Here is a 25,618-nt window from a genome sequence, read left to right as displayed (position 1 = left end):
GATGTTGACACGTGTCATCGCAACATTTAAAGCAACACACACCATTTTTATTTAGTTTCCAGCTCGCTCGTCCGCAAGTTCGACGCCGATTCTCTGGAGTGCTTATATTCCATTCATATTCCGTTAACTGTTTATTGTTAAAACTCCACTCAACTTAGAACAAACACCGTCTTTTTTTTTGGTGGGGGGGTGTTTGTGACCTGAATCATTCCCATAGCAATTAAAGACTGTTCGCTTCATGATAGTCATCACCTTTTTTAGTTAACACACAAAATATTTCATTAAGCCTTATTTTATTTTTAGTTGAAAGTAGATAAAGATGTGTGAACACATTCGAAGGAGATAGTGTCACGAGTGTCAGCTGCTGTGCTGTCCCTGTCAGCTGTTGTGTTGCACCGTCAATGTACATTTAAGGCATCTCACTGAATGTCAGCTGCAAATGAAGACATGGCGTCTTCTCCCAGACTGCTATGTTTGTCTCCATGTTTCCACAATAACTCGATTCAGAGACGTTTTTGTTGTTCTAATAACTTTACAAAAGACGTGCAAGTTATGAATCTATTGCCGTGCCAACAGAAAAATCAAAACTGTATCCCAATTTAGGTGGTTGGTTGGAAACGATTATTGTTTTTCTGTTTAGCATACTGAGCTACATTTTAGTGCAAATTTCAAAGCATTAACAATAACGAAATTGAAACTTTGCGGAAGATAGATAATATGAATATATACGCTATGTTCTCGTTTCATTCCCACCAGTTAAGTAATTCTCTTAGTTTTATTACCATCACTCCAAAGCCACTCTCATCAACACAGACAGCAAAGGACAAATCATGCGTTGTTTCAGTCAATATATTTTACTTAATTTGACACATACAACTGCCTACACAACCAGCACTGTTCTTCAGCTGACAATACAAGTTAGAATACAGAATATGCTTTAAAATTGCCTTTGCATCAATTACCCCAGAAAATCATACGTCTTCATTGAACTTATTTTTGTCGCATAGAAAAGCTCACATAAGTAATTCCCTGCTTGAACCGAAATAAACTTAAAAATCATTTGCTTGATAGAGTACCTTAACCAACAGCAGCATTAGATTTACCAATATTTCAGCTTCTCCTCAATAACATATTTAAACACCATGATTTGCAAACAGTTTGAAAAAAAAATACAGTAAAAGTAAGACAAACCTCTCCCACTTAAAATCTAGATTATATGTATCATAGGTACCCACAAACTTTATCATGGTTGCACTGTGTCTGTTTTGCAGCATAGCTTAGTTTTTGTCCTTCTTGCCGTAGCTGTCCACCACGTCCTCCGTGATGCTCTCGTCCTCCTTCACGTCCGCCGTCACCTTCTTTCCCACCAGCTGGAAGATGTCCTCGGGCGCCACTCCCTTGGGCTCGGCCACCTTGACGTCCAGCATGTCCAGGCTTATCACAGTGCCCCTGGGGATGGCCTTCTTGGCCACCACTGACTTACCCAGCTGGGGGAAAGAGATAGAGCACCAATCAGAACTCGTCACCGGGATGCTCTGAGGTCACACCCCACTGTGCGAGTACTGTCTCCTTTTTTACAGACACTATTGACACAATTGGTTTAACTACACAATACCAGCTACAGAGGTTTAGTAATTTAAAAGGAATTGACCTCTGTTTCCCTCTATTGGCTAATCATAGCTCACAGGAAAATGATCTTGCAAAATGGACATGTATAGGCCTACATTCCCATTTTTTCAGATTAAAAGATAAACTTGTGCGGCACCATTTTTCCAACTGCCATTGTCGTTGCCAACATTACCATTATCACTGACATCAGCATGATCGTCACCTTCATTTCCTCGTTCATCCCCTATCAACACCGTCCTCGTCCTCCCCAGACTCACCTTGCTGTGGCACACCTTCTCACAGGGCAGCATCTGCTTGATGCCCGTTCCCAGGGCGCGCTCCACCGTCCGGATGGCCCTCACCAGCTCCGCCAGCTCCGCCGGCTCCAGAGACGCCTCGTGGTCGCTGCCCTTCCAGCTCTTGTCCAGGGTCACGTGACGCTCCACCACCTTGGCCCCCAGCGCCACCGCCGCCACCGAGATGTAGATCCCCGTCTCGTGGCCTGAGTACCCAATGGGGATGTCCGGGAACTCCTTCTGGTACTCCTTCGATTGTGGGGGGGGGGAGATGGTTGTTATTAACTGGCTGATTTCAGTCAAGGATTAAGCACTGGCATTGGAAGGGGAAAGGGGGAATACTACATTTAAAATAATTCTGTAATTAAACCTAAAGGCACAACCGTTCATGGCTATTGGTTGTAGACATTACTGCCAAGGGTCTGAGGAATTTCGAGAAAAAGTTTGCAGTCACAAGAGAAGCCCTCACGGTGATGACGCGCAGGTTGACGTCCTCGGCCTCCAGTGGGTAGGCGCTGGTGCACTGCAGGATGCAGAAGTTCTGGTTGTGCTTCTTCACCGTCTGGTAAACACGGCGCATGGTTTCCATCGACTGCATCCCACTGGAGACCACCATGGGGCGGCCTGCCAGGTTAAAAAAAGTGAGGACAAGGGTAACTATCCCCAAATCAGGCCAACGGTGGCTATATTCATCTACTGATTTCACCCTCATTCACAATTTTATAATTGCATAATAAATACTGAACTTCATTGATGTAATGTTTAAAGTAAAAACAAAATAAAGAAATGTGAATTCTCATTTACGTTACTCCCTACTCACCTATTCTCTCATGTATTGCCTTTATTAGGCCCAATAACGTTTCAAACATTTTGCAAAACTACTGACATGACTGCCATGCAGACATTGAAAGTGACTTACCTTTTTTCGCGGTCTTCTCTAAGTAAGGGAAATTATTGGTATCACATGAGGCCACCTTGAAGAATGGCACATTGATCTCATGTAGAAACTCTACAGCCATCTATCACAGAAAAAAAAACAGTTGGTATTTCACTGACAATCAACAATAGGCGAGGAGAAAAGTGTGCTCACTTTAGTCCATTCCTACCTCATCCATTCCCGACGCGGTAAGGAAGATTCCAACCTCCTCCGCGTATTTCTGCAGTTCCCTGTACTGCTCGTGGCTGAACTCTAGGTGGCGCTTGTGCTCCCCGTAAGTCTTCCCCCAGGAGTGCTTGGAGGTGTAGGGGCGATCTAGCGCCTGTCTGTTGAACCGGTCCTGAAGTTCACTCTTTTGAAATTTGGCGCAGTCTGCTCCACAGTCCTGTCATTTTACAGCAGTAAGACAGATTACTTTTTTGTTTGTTTGTTTCTTAAGATTTCAAAATTTAGTTTGGCTCTGGATCAGTAAAACGTATTAAATCGTAAGCAGAATAATATTTACCAAGTATACATAGCAAAACCCTGGCGATCTGCATTGCCATATAGTTGTCAAGGTCCTCAATTAGAATATAAACTAATTTGGGCGGATCGAGGGCGAGCTTGGGTCTTAAATATTTAAAGTTTGGATCGAGTGGATTCCGGTTTAAATCCTGAGCAAAATGAAGACTAGTTCATAAAACCTGCATATTTCTAAATCCCTCTTGTGAGATTTATATTCTAGGAAAGGTTTTTAAATTCATAAAGGCACGGACCATAAAGCTGCATTCCTAGCTTTTGGACTCTTAATTGATAGCCTATCTGTGTCAATCAGTACAGGTGCATCTCAAAAAATTAGAATATCGTGGAAAAGTTCACTTTTTCCGTAATTTAATTCAAAAAGTGAAACTTTCATTACACGTAAAGTGAAATATTTCAAGCCTTTTTTTGTTTTAATTTCGATGATTACGGCTTACAGCTCATGAAAATCAAAAATCCAGTATCTCAGAATATTAGAATATTTCATTTCGAATTTGATTAAATTACCATTCATATAGTATAAATACCGGGTATCTCTCGTTCTAGTTCAGTACACGCAACCACAATCATGGTGAAGATTGCTGACTTGACAGTTGTCCAGAAGACGATCATCGACACCCTCCACAAGGAGGGTAAGCCACAGAAGGTCATCGCTGAAAGGGCTGGCTGTTCGCAGACTGCTGTATAGAAGCATATTCATGGAAAGTTGACTGGAAGGGAAAAGTGTGGTAAGAAAAGGTGCACAAACAAGAGGGATGACCGCAGCCTTGAGAGGATTGTCTAGCAAAGCCGATTCAGTGGACTGAAGCTGGAGTCAGTGCATCAAGAGCCACCACGCACAGACATCTTCAGGAAATGGGCTACAACTGCCACATTGCTAGTGCCAAGCCACTCCTGGACCAGAGACAACGTCAGAAGCATGTTACCTGGGCTAAGGAGAAAAAGAACTGGACTGTTGCTCAGTGGTCCGAAGTCCTCTTTTCAGATGAAAGTAAAATTTGAATTTCATTTGGAAATCAAGGTCCCAGAGTCTGGAGGAAAAGTGGAGAGGCACAGAATCGAAGTTGCATGAAGTCCAGTGTGAAGTTTTGGCAGTTGGTGATGATTTGGGGTGCCATGTCATCTGCTGGTCTTGGTCCACTGTGTTTTATCAAGTCCAAAGTCAACGCAGCCGTCTACCAGGAGATTTTAGAGTACTTCATGCTTCCGTCTGCTGACAAGCTTCATGGAGATGCCCATTTTCCCTTTCCAGCAGGACTTAGCACCTGCCCACAATGCCAAAACTACTACTGGTTTTGCTGACCACGATATTACTGTGCTTGATTGGCCAGCCAACTCGCCTGACCAGAACCCTATAGAGAATCTATGGGATATTGTCAAGAGGAAGATGAGAAACACCCGACCCAACAATACAGACGAGCTGAAGGCTGCTATCAAAGCAACCTGGGCTTCAATACCGCCTCAGCAATCCCACAGCCTGATCGCCTCCATGCCACTCCGCACTGATGCAGTAATTCGTGCTAAAGGAGCCCCGACCAAGTAGTGAGTGCATAAATGAACATACTTTTCAGAACTTGAACATTTCTGTATTGTCAATCCTTTTTTTTTTTATTGATCTTAGGAAATATTCTAATATTTTGAGATACTGGATTTTTGATTTTCATGAGCTGTAAGCCGTAATCATCGAAATTAAAACAAAAAAGGCTTGAAATGTTTCACTTCACGTGTAATGAATCTAGAATATATGAAAGTTTCACTTTTTGAATTAAATTACGAAAAAAAGTGAACTTTTCCTCGATATTCAAATTTTTTGAGATGCCCCTGTATGGTAACCTATTGCGGGAGGAACTGGCACGGGAAACGATTACTGCAAGATGAAAAACCAAAACGACTACACCTGAGTTGGGATCTGTCAGCTTGTCAACTGCAACAACAGAGGGACAGAAAAATCTGGTACAGGAGATATTTTCGATCTTTTCGAGAGGTGGAAAACCGCTTTTCCGTGTCCCTACAAACTTTGGAGGGTGAATCTCTGCAACAGGTGTCAACACTGAGCGCACTTCAGCTCTGGTGGTCGCGTAATCGAATTATTTTCTATTCTCAATTTTCGTTTTTAATCGCTGCCTTCTCGACCAAAACCACCTTTTTCATCTAGCATGTATCTTTTTCCTGCCATAACCTGTTACTAAAAATATTTGACGTGACTGGTAATTATCGAGGGATACGGGTTGCACTGGAGACTACTTTAACTGTAATGGATTTTGCGCTTCACTGTGCATTATTGCACTTCACTGAGTACCGTATTACAGTTTGTGAGCGACACTGCGGAATGATTTGAGGTCCAGATGTATTAACCATTTTAACCAATTAGTCCAGTCATTTCCAACCTTAATCCAGTTCTCACTGGATTCTTAAAGAATAATACATCTCAAATAGGCACAGCAACAACTGTCATACATAAAAGTAAAGATATACAAAATATTAAAAATACACATTAAATATAAAATATCTTGACTCTGACTTTTCTTCCCTAATTTGCTTTACACTCATTACATTTTTTTCTCATCTTATTCACAGTGACTTGTATCATTTTTTACATTTATTCTATCTACACAGCTGGATATTTATTGAGTCTACTCAGATAAGTACCTACAAGCCCACACTGAAAAGGAACCTGCTAGTCTTCAAATGTCTGAGCAGATTGGTTCATTCTACCACCTAGGCTTTCCCACTTGAAGCCTGAAGCAATCAGCAAGCTGACTGCAATGAAATTAATGCTACGATACAAAAACTGTTTCATAATGCATTTAAAACACTACTGTTTTTCAGGACCCAACGGTCAAACTTCAACAAATTTACCAAAAGTCTTACCAGAAATAATAACCAAAGAGTAAAGAATAATAGCAAGTTCATTTAGCTACCTTAGCCATCCGTATCATTTTCTTGGCAATCTCAATATCGCCCTGGTGGTTCTGCCCAATTTCGGCGATAATGAAGCAGGGGTTGCTGCCCCCAATCATTCTGCCTGGACAAAGCTCAAATTTCAGAGGCATCTTCAAATTTAAATTAATGGTGAAAAAAAAACACTGGAAAGTTGTTGTGTGAACACAGTTATCTATGGGATAGTGCTTACTCCTGGGCAATCTGCTGAAGAGGAAGAGGCTAGCAAGCTGTCCAAACTTTTAAACGTCCAGTGCCATTCCTGTGGTTGCATGACAGAGCAAATCATATTCCATCTATGTGATTCATGCATTCAAATGGTTACAGATTAAATGATAGAATGTGGGGAAAATGAAAGCAGGTAATATTGATTACTTTGCCCAGACTTGTTTGTCTTGGACAGAGAGCAAAAGGGCTTCTGTCACAAGGAAATAAGAAATATCAGCGCACAAAGTTTTACCTCTATCACTTGTTTCAGTCACCAGCCTTATACCATCAAAATCCAGTGGCCAAAACTTGGCAAATCATTAAGTTTTGCCTCCAAGTTTTGTGCTGCAACAAAGGCTTGTACTGCCAACAGTCTTTTACCTGATGGCGCCTCCAGAGATACCAGCAAGCAGAGAATTTCAGTTGATTTTATGCAATGCGTCTAATAGTCATTATCATGTCAGCCATGCATATCTCTGGGAAAAGGGCAGGGAAAGGCAAAAGTGGGTGATATTTTCTTAGAGTGATTGGACCTTAGAAATGTCATCCTGTCAAGTGTGAACATGCTAACGTGCTGTGTAGTATACTTTTAGAAAAAAGGCTTTCAGATAGGTCCTTCTTTTAGCGGTAAGGCTGTATCTAGCACCATTTTCATCTGAAGAGCTATTTGTTTAAAGAAAGAATTCCTGAAGATAGACAAAATGTTCCATCAGTGACCATTTTAGTTCATAGAACCTTTTTGGAAGTAAGAGTTCTTCAGGGATTCTTTGGAGGGTGAAATGATTCTACACAGAAGGTGAAAGGGTTCTACACAGAACCCTTTTTATTCTAATAAACCTTTTCCTGTTGTAAATTGTTTGTTGACTTTGTTTTAAATATGACTTTGTTTTGAAACAATGTTTATGCTTCAGCATCAGGCATTACTCTTCAATCTGAGAAAAAACTTAACACAAGTGCTAAAATGAGATCATCACAGTCAAAGACTCAATTGTTTACCCATGCTATGAAGATTCTAAGATTCATATTCCTCATTTAAGTCCTGACAGTGTATAGATCCAGTTCATGTGCTATGTGTGGTAACAAGGTTGGGAGAAGGAGCATACAGCATTTCATTTTTTGGTCAACTTTGGTATTTCTGTCTAAGCATAGACGTCTTGAGATGCTTCCTTTTAGTGACCAAACCTTGAAATCAAGTCGTTTTCACTGAAATATATTGCTCCAGAGACTTGGCTTTCTTCTTTTTTCCACTTAAGTTTCCAGTTTAATCTCTCTTTGTCACAAGTTGTTGTGTGGAGCACAAAAAAAAGACTTTACAGCAAATGACTTTTCAGAATTCTGCTGTTGCAAATGCCTTTTCATAATGATTAATGTAGTTTGTCAGCTCATCAAAGAAAGGAATGGCTAAGACATCAATCTTTAAACAAGGAAATAAAATTATAGTATGATTTACTATGATGATTTTCAGATGTTGTTCAATTTATTTTAAAAGCAATGGTATTACTATGCTCTACATATATTTGATATTTCAGATTTTCTGCTTTTGGTAAGCTTCAGTCTGAATAACTAGACACTCATTTTTTGGTTTTGTGTACTTGTAATTACTTGTAGTAAGACTATATAAGTTGGAGGGTGTTTCACGATAACTGGATTGCTATTACATATAATACAATTGGTGGGTTTTAAAATTTCACACCTGCTTTGGACTGAAATATAGAACTATTTCATTAGCACAAGGTGAGTTTTTTGTCTCTTTTTTATGATATAAGCACAGACAAGAACAATAAACACTTCTGAAATGTGTCTCTGTTTTAAAAATGGCTGAAAGCAATGCTGTTCTGAATTCTGTTTTGAATTCTTTGCTCAAGGCCGTCCTCCCCATCGCGGTCCTTCTCATTTGAGGGAAAACTCATGAGGGAGGGCTACAATGAAAGGCACTTTTCATCCCAAAAAACATAGGAGTACATCTTAGTGGAACTTTTGGCAAGAGACACTTTGAGTGGCATGCCTCGACAATGTGGTGATACATAGCGCCACCTGGAGGCAATGTGAGGAGCATCTGGATGCCGCTCTCCAGAAGATTCAGGAACCAGGGCTGACAATAAACAGCAGAAGGTGCTGCTTGGCCACAGTACATTTACATTCGCATTTATTCACTTGGCAGAAGCTTTTAAACAAAGCAACTTACAAGTAAGGCAGAGTACAACACAAGCAAAATGCCATATACGGAGTCAAGTAGAGGTCCAGTATCATGGTTACCAGATTGGCAAGAGTGTGCTCTGACCTCAGGTGGACAAGCGCCATAAAAACTGTCCAGTACCAACATCAGGGAATCTGGTGTGGCTATTCCTGGATTTAGTCATATGGTACTGTCAGTCCACTTCTGTGTTTGCCAAAGATGCTTACTCCTAGACTTTTGAATGCCAGGCAACCAATTACAGGCGAACACATACACATTCACACGACAGCATTTGACAAAGGTACATGGTATTGCCAATTACTGGCATAAAGGCAGGAATAACAGCTTACTATTGCAAGTGGTATAGTAAGTGATGGTTCAAGGGCTTGCCTTTAGAATGACAGTCTCCTACCGTTCACCCCTCAATAATTAAGTTGAAACAACAACAACCTAGCTAACAGAGACCATTAAAACATGAAGAAATGGTTTGTATGATCCGTCTGAATTAAAAATTATTGCCAAATCCCAAAGTTTACATTACAACTTCATAGTGGATGCATTTTAAAACCAATTCGGTAAAATAATAATTAGCTTTCATATAAAATGCGTTAACATAACTCATCACACAGAGTAAAAGGACACGATATGTATTTATGCATTTTGAACAAAAAAAGTAAAAACACGGTACTGGATGCGTTGATGAAAAATATAAAGAAAGAAACAGCACATAGATATAACAAACTACAACGTAAAAATTCGTTTATGGGTGAATTAAAATCCACTACGAGATTTTAAACTATTTCAGCACGGTGCTTCGGTCGTAATATCAAATGTGTGACTATCAGATACAAAAAAATGAAACGGTGAATATTTTCACAACTCTAAGCTCGAACACTGTTCACGATTCGGCAATCACAGAGCACTACTACGCCTGTGTACCCGTCCCATCCTTTCCGTTTTGCATAGCTGAATCGTTACGTCGCAGTCTACGTCCCCTGCATATTGTTGATCACGGGATTTGTACGTGCCAGGTTCACGCGTTCAGTTGGTTCAGCTGGACGTTATCTTTGAGTTGATTGGCGAGTAAATCCGTCCATCAAATTATTTGGTCTCCGATTGGCTATAGTTACACTTCCGCTTCATTGAATAGCCTGGGTTCTGTTTTTTCCTTTCCCCTCCTTCTTTTAATCCAGTTCTCTGACCTACCCTGCCAACAGTATCCGTATCGAAAACATTTTATCCTACCAGAATTATAGAGACTTTAGGTAGCTAGATCGACATGGACGACTTTGATATGTTGAGCGCGCCCCAGCCTGCTGCGGGAAACGGGGTTGGGACGGAGGAAGACCCCGCTGCTGCTTTCCTGGCCCAGCAAGAGAGCGAGATCGCGGGGATCGAGAACGATGAGGGCTTCAGCATCCTCGACAGCGGAGAGGTCCCGGCTTCGCTCAGCAGTAACCTTACAGGTGAACAAGACGCAAACGGTAGGGATCTCGTCTAAAGAGTGCTCATCAAATCCCAAAAGCATGTAGTTAAGATACGATTTATCGCCAACGTGTCAGCCATATAGTTAACTAACACGTATTAACACATGCACCGGAACGCAAAGTAAGTGTTAGCTGCCTAGCAAAGTAAAGAAAAACACCCGGAACCGGGTTGGAGGACGAGATGTGTTCGCCGAAAAAAAAAAAAAATTCTCCCCAAACCAGACTCGTTAGGCGTATTCTGTAGATCCGAAGTGGCTCGATATAGTCTAGGTAGTGCTGCCTAGTTAATAGCTAGTTAGTCGATAGTTAGGCTAACGTTATTGACAGATTAGCTCGCTATTTCAACTCTCATGTTAAAAATTTTATTAGTCTTTTTTTTAGCTAGCTGGCTAGCAAAACTGTTGGTAAACAAAATGTTTTGTGTGAACACACAAAAAACGATGATCACCAGCAAACGGCATTGTCCTGTGCCGTGAGCGGACATTGCAGCAAAATAATAGCCAGCTGCTAGCTCAGTTCCTGTGTGGGCAGCGAGTGCAGAGTAAGCTGTTTTTATGTTTAAGCTTGGACTGCGATTTCAAAGGGCTGTTCAGTCCATCTCTAACGGGCATGTTTAATTTTTTTTTTTGTTTCAGGCATACGTGAACCAACGTAGTTATTTCTACGCTTGTTGTACACCTTGCTTCATACTTACCTACAGAATATGTAGCTCGTTATCTGACCGTAGAAAAGCATTCTGTTTGATCTAAAATTGATCCGAGTCTGGCTTGTGGGGTAATATCAAGCGCATATGGGTGCAGAGAGCTACATAAGGCTGTCGCAATGACCTTTGGAGCGGCGTAGCCGTGGAGAAGGTGTAGCCGTTTGATCAGCCTTTACAGGAAGTGAAGCCGCTGGTGAAGAATTGCATAAAAGCTGACATGAGTTGTGAAGCGTTCCTGGTCATGTGTGAATCATAAATGTAGTGAGACAAGCTCTATAACTTGACATGTGTCTCTGTGTCTTTTGAAGAGACCCGTTGGAATGGGATAGTATTTAACTGGTTACGAATGAAGTAGTCCGTGTCTCTAATTCACTTAAAAACGCAGTTTAGATCAAGAACGGTCATGAGCTGTTTTAATAGACAGACATTTTAAGAAGCTGCAAACATAACAACTTGGGACCTTTTTTTTGCAATTTCCTTTGTTGAGATTTTTGCAGAAGAGCACCGTGGACCGTAGGGAATAACTGCGGATTTCAGAGGAGCTTTTCCTCTAAGGGACCTGACATTGCCGGAACAGCAAAGGGCAGAGGGATGGCAGTTGAACACTGCCCTGCCGCGCTGCCTTGCGCCAGTGCTGGCGGGGGCCGTTTTTCTTACGGCACCGCGGGGAGCTGTTCGGAGATCACGCTCGACTCCCACACTGCTAGTCATCACAGACCACTCCAGTCCTGCTTGTCGTGGGAGTATCTCACATTTCCACAGCCACCAAAGAACTTTCAGCTAGACAATCTCCCACCCTGTTCACTGCGCCATCACCCAACCTCAGCGATCTAAATAAATAATGAAGGCCTATCCTATGTCAGCTAGGGTGTCATGTTATGGACGGTGTGCGCTGCTGAAGGATAGCTGGTATTTCATGTATCGTGTGTTGAGACCAAAATTTCTCACCATGTATAAGACTGAATTTATACATGCTGTCTGAGGTTGGCATTATTAGGAGAGTGTTACCCGTTGTAAGGGGTAAGCATAGTCTTCACTTTGCCACATTACATCAACCCAAAGAGGTATTGGTGTGCATTGCACAGTGAACAGTTTGGGTGCTGAATGTTTATATTTAAAATATTCTGTGATTTTCGTGGGATGAGAATGGCTCTGATAGTGGCCCTTTCAGTTATTTCTCAAACAAGTGATCAAAAGTAGCCTGTTTAATTGACAGGAAGTTACTTGTTGGAGTTACATGCAAGATAGAGTTGGAGGTCACCTGTCCAGCTAATACTGTTGTTCTGCCAGTGCTCTTTGAATGAATTAAAGTGCTATACGTTTGTCTAGGACATACTGTCAGATTTTATTTTTTTTTGTTTGATTTAGTTTTCAGTAGGAAGGTTGTCGTTGAGGGGTCCAGAATGCCATGGCAGGACATTCTCTCTCATCCAATTTTATTTCCTTTACACTGGACTGATAGTTTACCATTTCCTTTAGTTTTGACATGCTTTCTGTCCTCCCTCACTTCAGTGTAGGCCTTGGAGAGCTCGATTGATTGTTTGACTGTTCGACTGTTCAACCAGAATGTTTTAACATACAAATCCCTTCAGAAAGACAACCCTCCAACACAAATTAAAGAGAGGCTGGTCTGATGAAGTCTACAAAATTGGAAGTATCAACTGTGTGGAACTCTTATGCTCTCTTTTGTGAGGGCAATGTTGGCTCATTAAGTTATGTAACGGTAGTAAGTTTTGGCCTGGAACATTGTGGATGTACACCTGCCTCCTATGTCTTGCCCTCTCACTAGAAGGGTGGTGGCAAGGGGGTAACTTTGGATTGAACATTGGGGGGGTTGAGGTCTCCATGAATATGATTATTTGGGGGGGGTTGTATTGGCCGGTTTTAATTATTGGGGGGGCTACAACCCCCCCATCCCCCCTGTAATTTACACCCATGGGTGGTGGATTGGTCTGTATGTCTTCCCCATCCCAGCACATGCAGGTTGTGTTCTTTTCACATCAAAAGCAATAAGTGTCCATCGAAATACCTAAACAGCACAGCCATGACCCTGCAAAAGCTGGGGGGGGTGTCATTGTAATGTCCCACCCTGTCTCTCTAACGCACTATGTTTTAAAGACCTCCCCGGAATCCCTGCTCTCTGAAAGAGACGGTTTGCTGGAGGGGCGGGAGTTGTGGATGGCAGCGTGGCAGCCGACAGAAATAGATAAGCCTCAGGCCTGCATGAAGCGGCATGCTGTAATCCTCAGAGAAAACAGCATTAGGCCCTGTGTGGTGATAATGCCCCCCCCCAGCGCTTTCCGAGGCGGCCGAGGACACGCCGAGCCCACCCACCAGCCTCCTTCATGGCTGCGTCCTTTTACTTTTTTTTTTTTTTTTTTTTTATTATTTAATTAATTATATTTTTTTTTTCTGTTACGTTGTTTTTTTTTTCTTGGTGGGCCAGCTTTGTATCACCACCGTGAACCGTACTTGGATCAAGGATCAGAGAGCAGTGTAAAACATCCTGTTGTATAACCTGTTGTACCCGCTGGTTAGGTTTCGGACGTCCCGTGGTGTCTCCGGGGGGTATTCGGCCCCCGTCAGAGGGCTTTGCCGTCCGTAGCGCCGGTTGGAAACCTCATGCTGCTGTGCACTCCCTTTCCGAGTCTGTCAGGAAGTAAAAATTAACTCAGATGATTCTTACACCTTTGTGGTAACACTATCTGTCGCAATGTCACAGTGGGTTAGAGAGGTTTTGTGGGTTGTATTGCATTCGTGGCCCGTATTGCGCGTCAAAACATGCAGCTGAACTAATATATTTCTAATTGGTGTTTTTGGTGTTCTTCCTCCAGACGCAGTCGACGGAGCGGTAAATGGAGAGCTTCATGAGGTAAACACTTAATCCCTCCATCTCACCAGTGAAGGTGTTGCTGATACTCAGATCAGTAACATTTCAAATCACATTCCCACCGCTGAAGTGGTTCTAAAGGGCTGAGAAATGAGGCTTTTGAGTACAGCCCCAATCTGAACTCTCTGGGGTTGGTTTTGCCATGAGAAAATTGGTTCTGGTTTGGCCAGAATGTAACGGTATTTTTGTGAAAATAGCTACTGGTAATTACACAGCTTTGATTAATAAATGACTTTTTGCTGGACTGAGGGATAACTGTACTGGTAGTCATCTAATAACCTGGCCATATACGGTAAGATGAGTCTCTTTTTACATTTCAAGTGCAGGAAAGGTTAAAAAAAAGCTCTGATCCACACCACTGCTTTTGCTGATGGAGAATGTAAGAGAGGATTAGCTCTCAGAATCAGGCTAGGCTTGGGCCCAGGCCTGGTCCTGTGGTGAAGACTCCTGTTCGTCCTCTGACTAAGCGAGCCTGGCTCCGATCCCCCCCCCTTAGGAGAGCAACGGCCCGTCTGATGCCTACGCAGCCATCTCCAATGCCGACCGGCTGCATGCGGAGCCCGAGAGCCTGCGCAAGTGGAGGGAGGAGCAGCAGGAGCGGCTGGAGGCTCTGGGTGAGTGAAAGGGGCAGCGACTGATCTGAGGTCTGCTGTGTCAGACCCAGTTTCCGAATGTGCCGTGGTTGTGTTTTGTGGTTGGGATGGGGGGGGGGTTGCTGGCCATGACATTCAGTGGTGACCTGCCTTTAGGTGTGTTCCTAAATGTAAAGTAGAAAAGAAGGAACCCTAAAATAAACTAGGTTAAATTTCTTGTACTTTAATGTTACTTTAATTTAACAATATCAGGGATTTTCTCAATTTTTGCGGTGCTTCTCTCAGTTCTCTCAGAGTATTGCTGCATGCATTTTTTTTTCTGTTTAGATAGAGGAGCTGTCTTTATGGTTTTCGCACATCAAAGGCATTTTTTAACACATAACCTTAATTAATTGGCAAGGTTTTGTGTTAAACACTGAAATTGCAACTGGCAAATTGGCTGAAGAATGCCACCACATTGGTGGTGGTTTTAAGAAGTCAGGTGGTGTAACGGGGAGGGGAGGTGCTTGTTGGCATGGCTGCAGGGAGGTGAAGGTTCTTGTCGTCTCACACGCAGCACTTACAGGTCTTGTAAGAGCGTGTTCAGGAGATCTCATCTATCCCCTTTCCTCCCCTCCTCGTCTTGACACCCACCCACCCCAGATGCTAACTCACGCACCCAGGAGGCAGAGTGGAAGGAGAAGGCCAAGGCGGAGCTGGAAGAGTGGCACACCCGTCAGAACGAGCAGCTGGAGAAGACCAAAGTCAACAACAGGTAAAAGTCTCCAGCCGGGACCAGCCTCAGGCCTGGGTATGCGGAGGAAGAAGGAAGTACCCACAATTCCCTCACAAGCGCCGTAACTCCAACTTGGGGTGGAGTCTGTCCACGCCTACTGCCCTTATCTGGTATTAGCGGCAGTAGTTGTGACTCAGAGGTAGAAGAAGAGGTCATTTGATTATTCTTGCAAATTAAGACTCCTCTAGTACAGACTTCCTTGTGGTATAAGCTGCTGAGTCTGTAAATGAGACAGGCTTGCATCAGAATGCCTGGAAGTTACAGGGGGCCCTGGTGGTAGCACGTAGCATGGCCTTGTGATGGCAAGTCTTTAAAATCTACCCTGCAGTCTCCTGTGACTGAAAGTTGTAGAAGCTATAGCTTGGTAATTGTCAACAGGGTGAATTTTCACTTTCATCTCCAGTCCTCTCCAAGAGAGTGATAAAAAAGTGAGACTGCATTTCAGTGGAAGGGTTTTTTGTTTTTTAGTAGTTTTTCAAATTGCCCCCGATTTGAAAAGTTCCATCCTCACACTCTGAACAGAGCCATGTATGCTTACATGTTTAATTATGTGTTGCCAGGTAAACACAATAATGGTCTTTGTCTGTGCACTTGTAATTAAGTAATGAAGCCTTGCCACCTCACTGTTTGGCAAAAATTTTTGACGTGGGGGTGGCTGTGTTGGGCAGATGGAGAGACCTGGTTGTTGTCCAGTCACCACAGGATTCACAAGGCGAGCATGTGGAGCTGCCTGTTACCAACTCTATACAGCCCCTCCCTCAAAACAGCCATTTTTTCAGCCTGCACTGTGGCTAAGATGCTGTATCAACAATACACAAGATGTCACACTCCGCTCAACATTTAGAGTTCTTTTCCTGCTATCTGGAAATTTAATATTCCATCACTGGCACTTGTCATTATGAGCAGCTGAAGTAGCAACAGGAACTCCTTAGTCAGAACAGGAAGTAGGACAGAGCACTTTGGTCTCCCTTGTGATAAACTGTCTCTGGTTTTAACTTGCCTTGTTTGCGTGTATGTGTGTGTGTGTGTTTGCGCGCATTTTCTTGTCTTCTCCTTTTTACCGCTTTCTCTCTTCTCTCCCGCTCTCTGCTTCCCTGTGGGACTCTCCTCTGTCCAGGGTGCTGGATGAAGATTTCTACAAACAGCCCTTCTCTGACCTGATTGGTTATGTGTATGTTGCTAAAACTAACACCCTTTCCTTTCACATGCCATTAACATCCTGCATTTCTGTTTATTTAAATCTTTAGCCTTGCGTTTAGTTTTTTCCGCACTGTCTTTGATTTTTGTTATGCCATGGGTTTCATGTACACATTACTTACTGAACACTGTGCTCTTAAAGCACGTCTGCACCCCTGCGTGCAGCTGTAACAGACTGTCACGTCTTGAGATTTTCCCAGTTTTAGAGTTGCAATTAATCTGAAGCTGAAGCGTTTGTAGCTTGTTTTTTGTCCTTTTTGGGTCCTGCACTGTAATTAACTTGTGCAAACACAGCTGCATCGGGCTGTGTTTGAAATCAGTGCCTGTGTAGATGAATCATCAGTTCTGGAAAGAACATTCTGGAAAGAACGTTTGTGGATCACCATCAAGTGTAGAAGTGTAGTATAGTCTCAAGTATAAAATTTGAGAGAAATCCATTAATGTCTTTATTACTCCATCTTAAAAAGTGTGCCATTTTGTGTCTCCCAACCTGTTACTTGATATTCAGTTCCAAATTTGTCATTATTTCATTGTGTGTTTTTCATACATGTTTATTTGTGTCTTTCAAATATGTCATTCATGTCAAGGTTTTGGTTTATTTCTAATACTGTGAAACTGCTATATGCTCACAATTTGAGTAGACTAGTTTTATGCATCTCATGAATGACTCAAACGTGAAATTGTAGTCTTAGCACTTGTTTAGGATGTGAAATGCAAAGAATAGTTTTTTTATATAACCACGTGATAATGTGATTTGGTGAATGTTTTGATTTTCCTCTATCTAGATCAGTAGTTTTGTTTGAAGCAACTGTGCTTCCTGCTCAGATAGCATTCATCATCTCTCATTTAACAATTTACAGTATTCATTGGCTTTTTAAATTAATTAATAAATTAATAAATTAAACTAGTATCAATGATAATCTTCCCAGAATTCCCACCCACGGTTATCTCTGTCAATGCCTTCTAACAGAGTGCAACAAAAGGATTCATGTACTGTTGCACACAGCGGTGGCTATTTGTACAAGCTGACTCAAGAGCTCTGTCATTAAGAACCTCAACATCAGCAGTGGGGGGGGAAAAAAAACACTTCCTGTCTGGGAAGAAAGACAGGAAGAGGCCCATTCGTCTCCGTTTCTGTGCCGGGGGGGGGCTGCAGTGAACTCCAGGAGCTCTTGTACGCATCCTACTAAACACGTGAGAAAGGCAGCTGACTTCAGTAAGGCACAGAACGTACCGCTGCCGCAAAAACGTGAACCACCTGTCGCGGACGCACAGTTGCTTCAGACATACAGCACAGTCTTTTAGACAGCGTACAGTGCGAGAGTCTGTCTGCCATAGATCGGAGATGCTGTTTTCTGTGCCCTAGGTAGCTCTGACTCTCTCTTGCTTAGCTTGCTCTTAGTTTTGCAGCCCTCATATCTGCCATTGAGCTTGGGTTCGAACGAGAAGAATGACACATCCCCCTATGTCACGCACACCCCCCCCCCCCCCCCAACTCTACCTCACACCCTTCCCCCTAAAGCCAGAATAGCACTCCGTTTGCGGAATGAAAGTCACCCCAGCTCGAACGGCACTAAGCGCAAACGCCGCAGTTTGTGAAGGCTGCAAGCTAAGCTGCCTAGAACACTCCAGAAGATGACGAGACCGTAGAAAGTGCATGCGTGGCTTATGTCATCTGCATAAAGCTCATTTATTTTCATTTCTCTGGATCTGACTTCTGATCTGTTTCTCCTTTGTTTCTTTTCCTATGCACCTTTAAGCACACACATTAACCATCCTTGCTACCGCCTAGACCAGTTAAGTAAAAAAAAAAAAAATTGAAGAAAAAAATAACATTTGCTAAATTAAGACGTTTTCCAGCCTTTGAAATAATTTTTTTATTTTTGTTTTGGTTTTCCTATCCACTGCCTAGTTAGAAGCTGGGTGTCCCCTCTGTGGTGATGTGTTGGTGCACTAGTGCTGTGCGTATCTGTAGTTCTATGTGACAGTGAATCTTCATTGGCTTCTCATCCCCATTTGCTGTGTTGTACTGTGTGTTAGCGTAGCGGGTCCCTTTATTTTAGCTCTGCAAGATGCTAAAAGTCCTGTGGCAGTGGACTTTATTTTTTTTTCCGGGGCGGGGCGGGTTTGGTTGGTAACACCACTTGGCTCACACTGAGAGGTCTATTTTCATCCATAGTCTAGACAAGGAAGTCAAAGACGGGTGCCTTCGTTCTCACCAATGTGATACCAAGCCATGTGTGCTGTAGTTGCCTTTGTGTTTTGCACATGGCAGAAGCAGGTGGCACCATGAATGCCAAGGTGTGGTTTCTGATGACTACTGCACCGAGCATATTGTCACGGTCCTTTTTTTAATGAATTAGGCACTTGGAAGTATGGTGAAATGTCCTATTTTTTTTTTTTTTTTTACACATAAGTCCTCCTTGCTCTTTGAAAGGCCTGCTTTTTCAACTGCACAGCATGGCGAGCTTGGCTGGAAGGGGCCTGTCGTTTTTGGTTGTTAAAAAAAACTAACTTGCCGTGAAGTGTTCCTTTCTTAAGGACAAACATACAAAAATTCAATAGAATATTCAGAGAGATTTCCCCCCCCACTCCCCTTTTCGGGCCTCACAGACTTGGGAGAATATTCTATGGAAAAAGAGAGCAAGTTATTATCAGTTCTCCCAAGAACTGAATTTTTAACCAACCAAATTGCTTCCAGATAGTAACTAAGCAAGACCAACATGTCTCAGTTTGTTTGGTTCCTACAAAGTTCTTTATATATATACATATTTTTTTTTTCGAACAGCAACTTGTATGTTGTAATATAAAAACAGGTGAGCTACGATTCCTGGGGAAGAGCATGCTGGTTTGAGTATTCCCGAACTGTCATTTGTTTTTGATGTTGTCACGAGGAGAGTCTCGCTGTTTGTGGTGGATAGACTGGGATATGAAGGATGTCCCTGGGACCTGGTTGGATCTTCCCCTCCCCTGAAGCAAACCCATACAAATTACTGCTACCAATTAGCTTGGCTATTAAATGAGAACATGGCCATGGACAGCGCTAACTGTCTGCTGCAAAACAGCAGCGTAAAGCAGTTGTGTTCAGGACCGGAAAACCTAGTTCATTTGATGTCAGCTTTTCATGTTCTGTAGAGACTTACTGAGGAACCAAAAAGCTTGCTGAGGAACAAAACCGATACTTCACTTGTTTGAATTGGACTATTTCTAACTGATTAAGACTTTTTTTTCAAGCCAGGAGTACGCTATTGGTCCTACAGTGCTGGCCAAAAGTATTGGCACCCCTGCAATTCTGTCAGATAATGCTCAATTTCTCCCAGAAAATGATTGCAATTACAAATGTTTTGGTAGTAATATCTTCATTTATTTTGCTTGCAATGAAAAAACACAAAAGACAATGAAAAAAAAATTAAATCAATTATCATTTTACACAAAACTCCAAAAATGGACCGGACAAAAGTATTGGCACCCTCAGCCTAATACTTGGTAGCACAACCTTTGGACAAAATAACTGCGAACAACCGCTTCCGGTATCCATCAATGAGTTTCTTACAATGCTCTGCTGGAATTTTAGACCATTCTTCTTTGGCAAACTGCTCCAGCTCCCTGAGATTTGAAGGGTGCCTTCTCCAAACTGCCATTTTCAGATCTCTCCACAAGTGTTCTATGGGATTCAGGTCTGGACTCATTGCTGGCCACTTTAGAAGTCTCCAGTGCTTTCCCTCAAACCATTTTCTAGTGCTTTTTGAAGTGTGCTTTGGGTCATTGTCCTGCTGGAAGACCCATGACCTCTGAGGGAGACCCAGCTTTCTCACACTGGGCCCTACATTACGCTGCAAAATTTGTTGGTAGTCTTCAGACTTCATAATGCCATGCACACGGTCAAGCAGTCCAGTGCCAGAGGCAGCAAAGCAACCCCAAAACATCAAGGAACCTCCGCCATGTTTGACTGTGGGGACCGTGTTCTTTTCTTTGAAGGCCTCGTTTTTTTTCCTGTAAACTCTATGTTGATGCCTTTTCCCAAAAAGCTCTACTTTTGTCTCATCTGACCAGAGAACATTCTTCCAAAATGTTTTTGGCTTTCTCAGGTAAGTTTTAGCAAACTCCAGCCTGGCTTTTTTATGTCTCTGGGTCAGAAGTGGAGTCTTCCTGGGTATCCTACCATAGAGTCCCTTTTCATTCAGACACCGACGGATAGTACGGGTTGACACTGTTGTACCCTCGGACTGCAGGACAGCTTGAACTTGTCTGGATGTTAGTCGAGGTTCTTTATCCACCATCCGCACAATCTTTCGTTGAAATCTCTCGTCAATTTTTCTTTTCCGTCCACATCTAGGGAGGTTAGCCACAGTGCCATGGGCTTTAAACCTATTGATGACACTGCGCACGGTAGACACAGGAACATTCAGGTCTTTGGAGATGGACTTGTAGCCTTGAGATTGCCCATGCTTCCTCACAATTTTGCTTCTCAAGTCCTCAGACAGTTCTTTGGTCTTCTTTCTTTTCTCCATACTCAATGTGGTACACACAAGGACACAGGACAGAGGTTGAGTCAACTTTAATCCATTTTAACTGGCTGCAAGTGTGATTTAGTGATTGCCACCACCTGTTATGTGTCACAGGTAAGTAACACGTGCTGTTAATTACACAAATTAGAGAAGCATCACATGATTTTTCAAAGGGTGCCAATACTTTTGTCCGGCCCATTTTTGGAGTTTTGTGTAAATTGATACTTGATTTGACTTTTTTTTCTTTCTCTTTTGTGTTTTTTTATTGCAAGCAAAATAAATGAAGATATTACTACCAAAACATTTGTAATTGCAATCATTTTCTGGGAGAAATTGAGCATTATCTGACAGAATTGCAGGGGTGCCAATACTTTTGGCCAGCACTGTATGGTGCATCATCATCTTTGGATAAGAGGTGCTGATTGGAGCTATGAAGCTGGGTTTGCAGAAGGGCACGGGCATTTTTTGCTCTTAGCAGCTGATCCTGGATCAGTGTACGAAAATGAAAACTGAAACTGATCTTAGATCAGCTGGTAAGTGCAGAAAGTACCTGAAGCTGGGGCAGGAATGGAGGGTGGGAGGGAGAGGTCCTAGGGGAGGGTCTGCCAGGCCCCGGGAGGCTCCGCCTTCCCCCGGCCGGCCAGCCAGCCACCTGACGGTGTTCCCTGTGCTTTCAGAGCGGCCGAGGAGGCCATGGTGTCGGAGATGGACGAGAACAACCCGGGGACCGAGTGGGAGCGCGTGGCGCGCCTCTGCGACTTCAACCCAAAGTCCAGCAAGCAGGCCAAGGACGTGTCGCGCATGCGCTCCGTCCTCATCTCGCTCAAGCAGGCGCCCCTCGTGCGCTGATCCCGCCCCTGGCCCCGCCCCCTGCCCCGCCCCCACAGAACCACACTACAGCTGCTAGGATGGCAATATCTTACGTTAAACTACTCAGAGATATGCGTGGCTGCAGTTATAACGGATCAATTCCCTCTCAGTCATTTAAAAAGGATTGAGGTTATTTTTTGTTTTGTTTTTTCTATTCTTTTAAGGACCAAACTCCCCATTCCATAGCGTGTTTAACCATTAGACTTGTGGGTATTGTGACATTTTACAATCTATGCATCTTCTTTTTGAAGTTCCCAGGAATAAAGTAATAAATGTGACGTGTTTGTAATGTGTGTGTGTGTACATATGACGTGTATGTATTGTATGTGTGTGTATATCTGTGTATATACAGTATATAGGCTACATATACACACACGTACATAAAAACGAGATGAAAATAGTGGTTTAAGATCAGAGCTGTAGCCCAACCGTTGCTTTGTGTGCGTTTCACTGTCCCATCTTTGATTTGAATATCATTAAAAGTGTATGAAACCCCTGGCCCGACTAGTTTTTGTTCTGCCGTTTTAAGTAAGTGCTCTGCAATATCGCCAGGCTCCACGTAATGCACAGTTTTTAAATCTTAATATTTAATCCATTACTTAACAAACGACCACAGGTGTTTCACACTTTAGAAAAAGGGTTTATTGACCCTGCTCCTTAGCAGGGGTACAACAGACATACCTTAAGTCCTAAATATAGAAACGTATTCAGGAGAAGAGTTCAATACAGGCCAACAATTCTGTATATTGTAGGTTGAGGCAGTTATGACTATTATATAATATTTAAGTACTTAAGGACTTTGTGGTGACTTCCGTCTCTAGCAAAATCAGAAAGTGTTAGAACAAAAACTGTTTTTCTTTAAGCTTTTCACTTTGACTAAATATTGTCCTTGTTGGAGAGAGAAGACTTAAGTGTTAGTCTCACACCAGCTGCAACTGCAGTCTGTCCTGCCAGTACTTTGGGGCTGGATGTTCTAAGCAGATTGTCTGCTCTTCTTCTTAATCGTGTAGGTAATTCTGTCTTCTTTTATGGTACTTGCATTCCTTGGGGTACCCTAGACTTTTACAGGAGTGCACTTAGGATGAACTGCATGACGGCAAGTTTATTTAATATTCCATATGTTCTTTAATTTGAAAATAAACAATAATGCACTATCTCCACAGTAGTCTTCCTTGAGTGTATGTACCATTCACCTATAAAAGCCAACATGACATGTAGAGGCCATATAGTGAGGCTTTTTGTAAACCATTTCCTCTAAATCCTGCATTAGTTTTTAAGAGTCGCATTACGTTGGTAGGTACAAACACAAACTTCAGAGGGGAATCAAGAACTCAGCGCTTTCTGCATGCTAACTTGAACGATGGCTAATTAATGAGTACAGCTAAAAGCAGTTCAGCACTTTCCAGATACAAATACAAATTCATGGACAGATGTTCGTGACCAAACAATTGCTTTAAATAGAGACCTCTGTCTTTACAGCCCTGGGAAATGGAAAGAGCAGATAATCGAGCATAAACACAGAGAAGGATGGGCCTTTATTACATTCAACAGCAGTGAGCAAAGAAATGTTCTGCTGATAAGCAAACGCTGACTGCATGTATAGATTGTCTTCGAGTTGGAGACAATTTCAAGTGATTCACTGTAACACGATGAGCAATGAGATAAAATAAAACACATAAGACAAACAGAACATCGTAAGCAGAAACCCTACTCCCAATTACCCCCCAGAAAAATTGAGTATTAAAAAGGGCAGTAATTAATGTGCCTGGACTGTTCTATCAATGAGTGAAATCCAGGGAAAGTGTTTGGTTGGACCTACCAAACGTATAAATCAGCCTTGTAAAGGCCATCTACCTGGTGCGTGCTTAGCATGTCCAACCTAACACTTTCCCAAAGTTTCATTTTATAATTCTCATTTTGCAGGGAATTTCCTTTTTCAGGGAAATTTTGCAATAACTTCCATGCAAAAAATATTGATACTGAGCAACAGTTTTTCTCCAAAGAACCTAATCAAACATTTCAATAAAGGTTAAAATTTAACAATTTTTTAAATTAAATTTGAACAAATGTAGCTCATATTCGTGGGATGCAAAAACAAAGAATAAAACGACAGTCTTGGATGGCTAAAACATTTTAAAAGCTGACAAATTTTCCTTCCAGTGATAGTATTTATTAAAAAAAACCTCAAAAGGCAGCACGTCAGCGAGTAAGCATGTACCGTAGGTCCAGAAGTGACGCTTAAGTCTAAAACATAGCTTACACTGTAGCAACAGGCGATTTTGGCGTATATGTGACACACTTTTCAGTCCCAACCGCAGCTGTGCAGACTCTCCTGCCATCCCGGCCGGCGTTTGGACCTTCCCGTTATCTGTGAACAGCTCCCCCCGCAGGGTGCAAGCTGCCGTTCACGCAGCGAGCGCTCGGACTCAGTACCGGGCGTGTTCCCGTGGTAACAGCAATCGGGCCGCCCACCGTCTGGGATGTGTTCCCGAGCTCCAAGAACAGGAAAGGAGTCATAGTCATCACCAAGTAAGGCCAATGGAAATCCCAGTCCCACGCCCAGTGAGCTAGCCAGGATCCAGATGTGAGCCGAACCCACTTGTACTGTTACATTAATGAATCCAGACGGCACGGCTTATGATACATCTCCGTGTCGCTGTGAAAAGAAACCATGGCATTGAGAATGTTCTTATTTGCCAGGTAGTCTGTTGAACACTTTTAGGATGAGCCAGCTTCTGTGACCACATTTCTTTCTCGACAGATGAAGTGTTACTGGCATGAATTCAAACCGGCTTTGGTAGGTTTTGGCGTCCAGGTTCTGCCTGCCTTGCGGCTGTGGCACTGGCTCTCACCTCGTGAGGCACTGGTGAGTCACTCGGACAACGTTAATGGAGATGTGCCAGGCCTCCAATCAGCGTTTTCCCCGACGTGGTGCACTGTGGGACTTGTAGTATGAAAAATAGCGGTTCAGTGCATGTGGACACATCAGAGGAACACCTCGGACAGTCTTGCTTCAGCTCTCGAGTCCTGTGCAAGCATAGGGGTCACTCTGTGGGGAGGCAAACTTGGTGTACTACAATCTGGCGATTCCAAAACTGGGTGAAAAAATTTAAAAATAATAAAAAAAAATCATAAATAAAAAAATTAAAACCAACACATCTCTCTGTTCAGAACTGAATAAGGTTGCATTTCACACGCACTTATTTATTGCAAAATTCTGGTCTTCATAAAACATACATGAGCATCACTGTGACATTACTACAGGGCCACATTTTTGCATTTTTTGTTATTTTACACAAAAGCTTTATCGCTGTGTGTCATAAAACACCACGATTCTTCATGAAGCCTTTATAAAGTAGGAATGCCATGGTAATGAAAGTCTTATGTATGCCGTTTGAAGGTGCATCGTATTAGTTGCCCTATGGGCTGTAACTGTACAAATCAGATAGTACTGTATCCTCAAACAGACCTTGCTCTCAGCTGAGAACTGTCTCATTGTGGAACTGTACACATCCTGTCCCCGTACTGTCGCTATACTTGCTGTATGCACTTTTGTAAGTCGCTTTGGATAAAAGCGTCTGCTAAATAAATAAATGTAAATGTAAAATGTAAATGTATGCTTTATGAAAGCAACCGGAAGTTCTGCTTAAAGGGAAATGTGACCGAACGCGCCATTTCAATGCGTTTTCATGACTGCTATATTATCTGCATTTATACGCAGCTTGCATGATGTATAAACATGCAAAATTAAGGCCTTGTCACCAGTGTGAGTTTGCAGCTAAAAATACTGTCTCCTAAAAATGAACCTTGTTTGCTAGTGTATATAAGGGCTTTCTCCTGCCCTATATTTTGGTCAAAGGTATTTTATGCAAGGATCAGCTACGAACTCATCTGTAATGACAATCATTTGCG

The 25,618-nt window shown here is 42.6% G+C and overlaps 3 protein-coding genes across 6 annotated transcripts in view; 1 reads left to right on the top strand and 2 right to left on the bottom strand.

Moving 5' to 3' along the window:
- Positions 1-1,277: 1,277 nt before the first annotated feature.
- Positions 1,278-6,413, bottom strand: LOC118769901 (sialic acid synthase-like). Its single transcript, XM_036517290.1, has 6 exons — positions 6,282-6,413; positions 3,011-3,226; positions 2,824-2,923; positions 2,374-2,528; positions 1,887-2,153; positions 1,278-1,487 (listed from the first exon to the last, which is right to left on the bottom strand). Exons 1-6 carry the CDS (start codon positions 6,411-6,413, stop codon positions 1,278-1,280), a joined length of 1,080 nt encoding a protein of 359 aa, XP_036373183.1.
- Positions 6,414-9,832: 3,419 nt separating this feature from the next.
- On the top strand, positions 9,833-22,202 carry LOC118769558 (clathrin light chain A-like). The gene is made up of 5 exons (XM_036516693.1): positions 9,833-10,167; positions 13,708-13,745; positions 14,260-14,377; positions 14,999-15,110; positions 21,514-22,202. The coding sequence occupies exons 1-5, from the start codon at positions 9,963-9,965 to the stop codon at positions 21,683-21,685; spliced, it is 645 nt and encodes a 214-aa protein (XP_036372586.1). The 5' UTR covers positions 9,833-9,962; the 3' UTR covers positions 21,686-22,202.
- Positions 22,203-25,275: 3,073 nt separating this feature from the next.
- The window catches only part of LOC118769716 (bifunctional UDP-N-acetylglucosamine 2-epimerase/N-acetylmannosamine kinase-like), a 24,129-nt gene continuing 23,786 nt past the window's right edge, over positions 25,276-25,618 (bottom strand). For all 4 annotated transcript variants that reach the window (XM_036516996.1, XM_036516997.1, XM_036516994.1 and 1 more), the window contains one exon: positions 25,276-25,618. This exon is cut by the window's right edge and continues 882 nt beyond it. The gene's annotated coding sequence lies outside the window, so the exon portion shown is untranslated.

This window comes from Megalops cyprinoides, chromosome 22 (assembly GCF_013368585.1).
Source record: "Megalops cyprinoides isolate fMegCyp1 chromosome 22, fMegCyp1.pri, whole genome shotgun sequence".
In the NCBI taxonomy this organism is placed as follows: Eukaryota; Metazoa; Chordata; class Actinopteri; order Elopiformes; family Megalopidae; genus Megalops; species Megalops cyprinoides.
The sequence above is the reverse complement of the archived record's forward strand: the minus strand, read 5'-3'. Positions and strand labels throughout refer to the sequence as shown.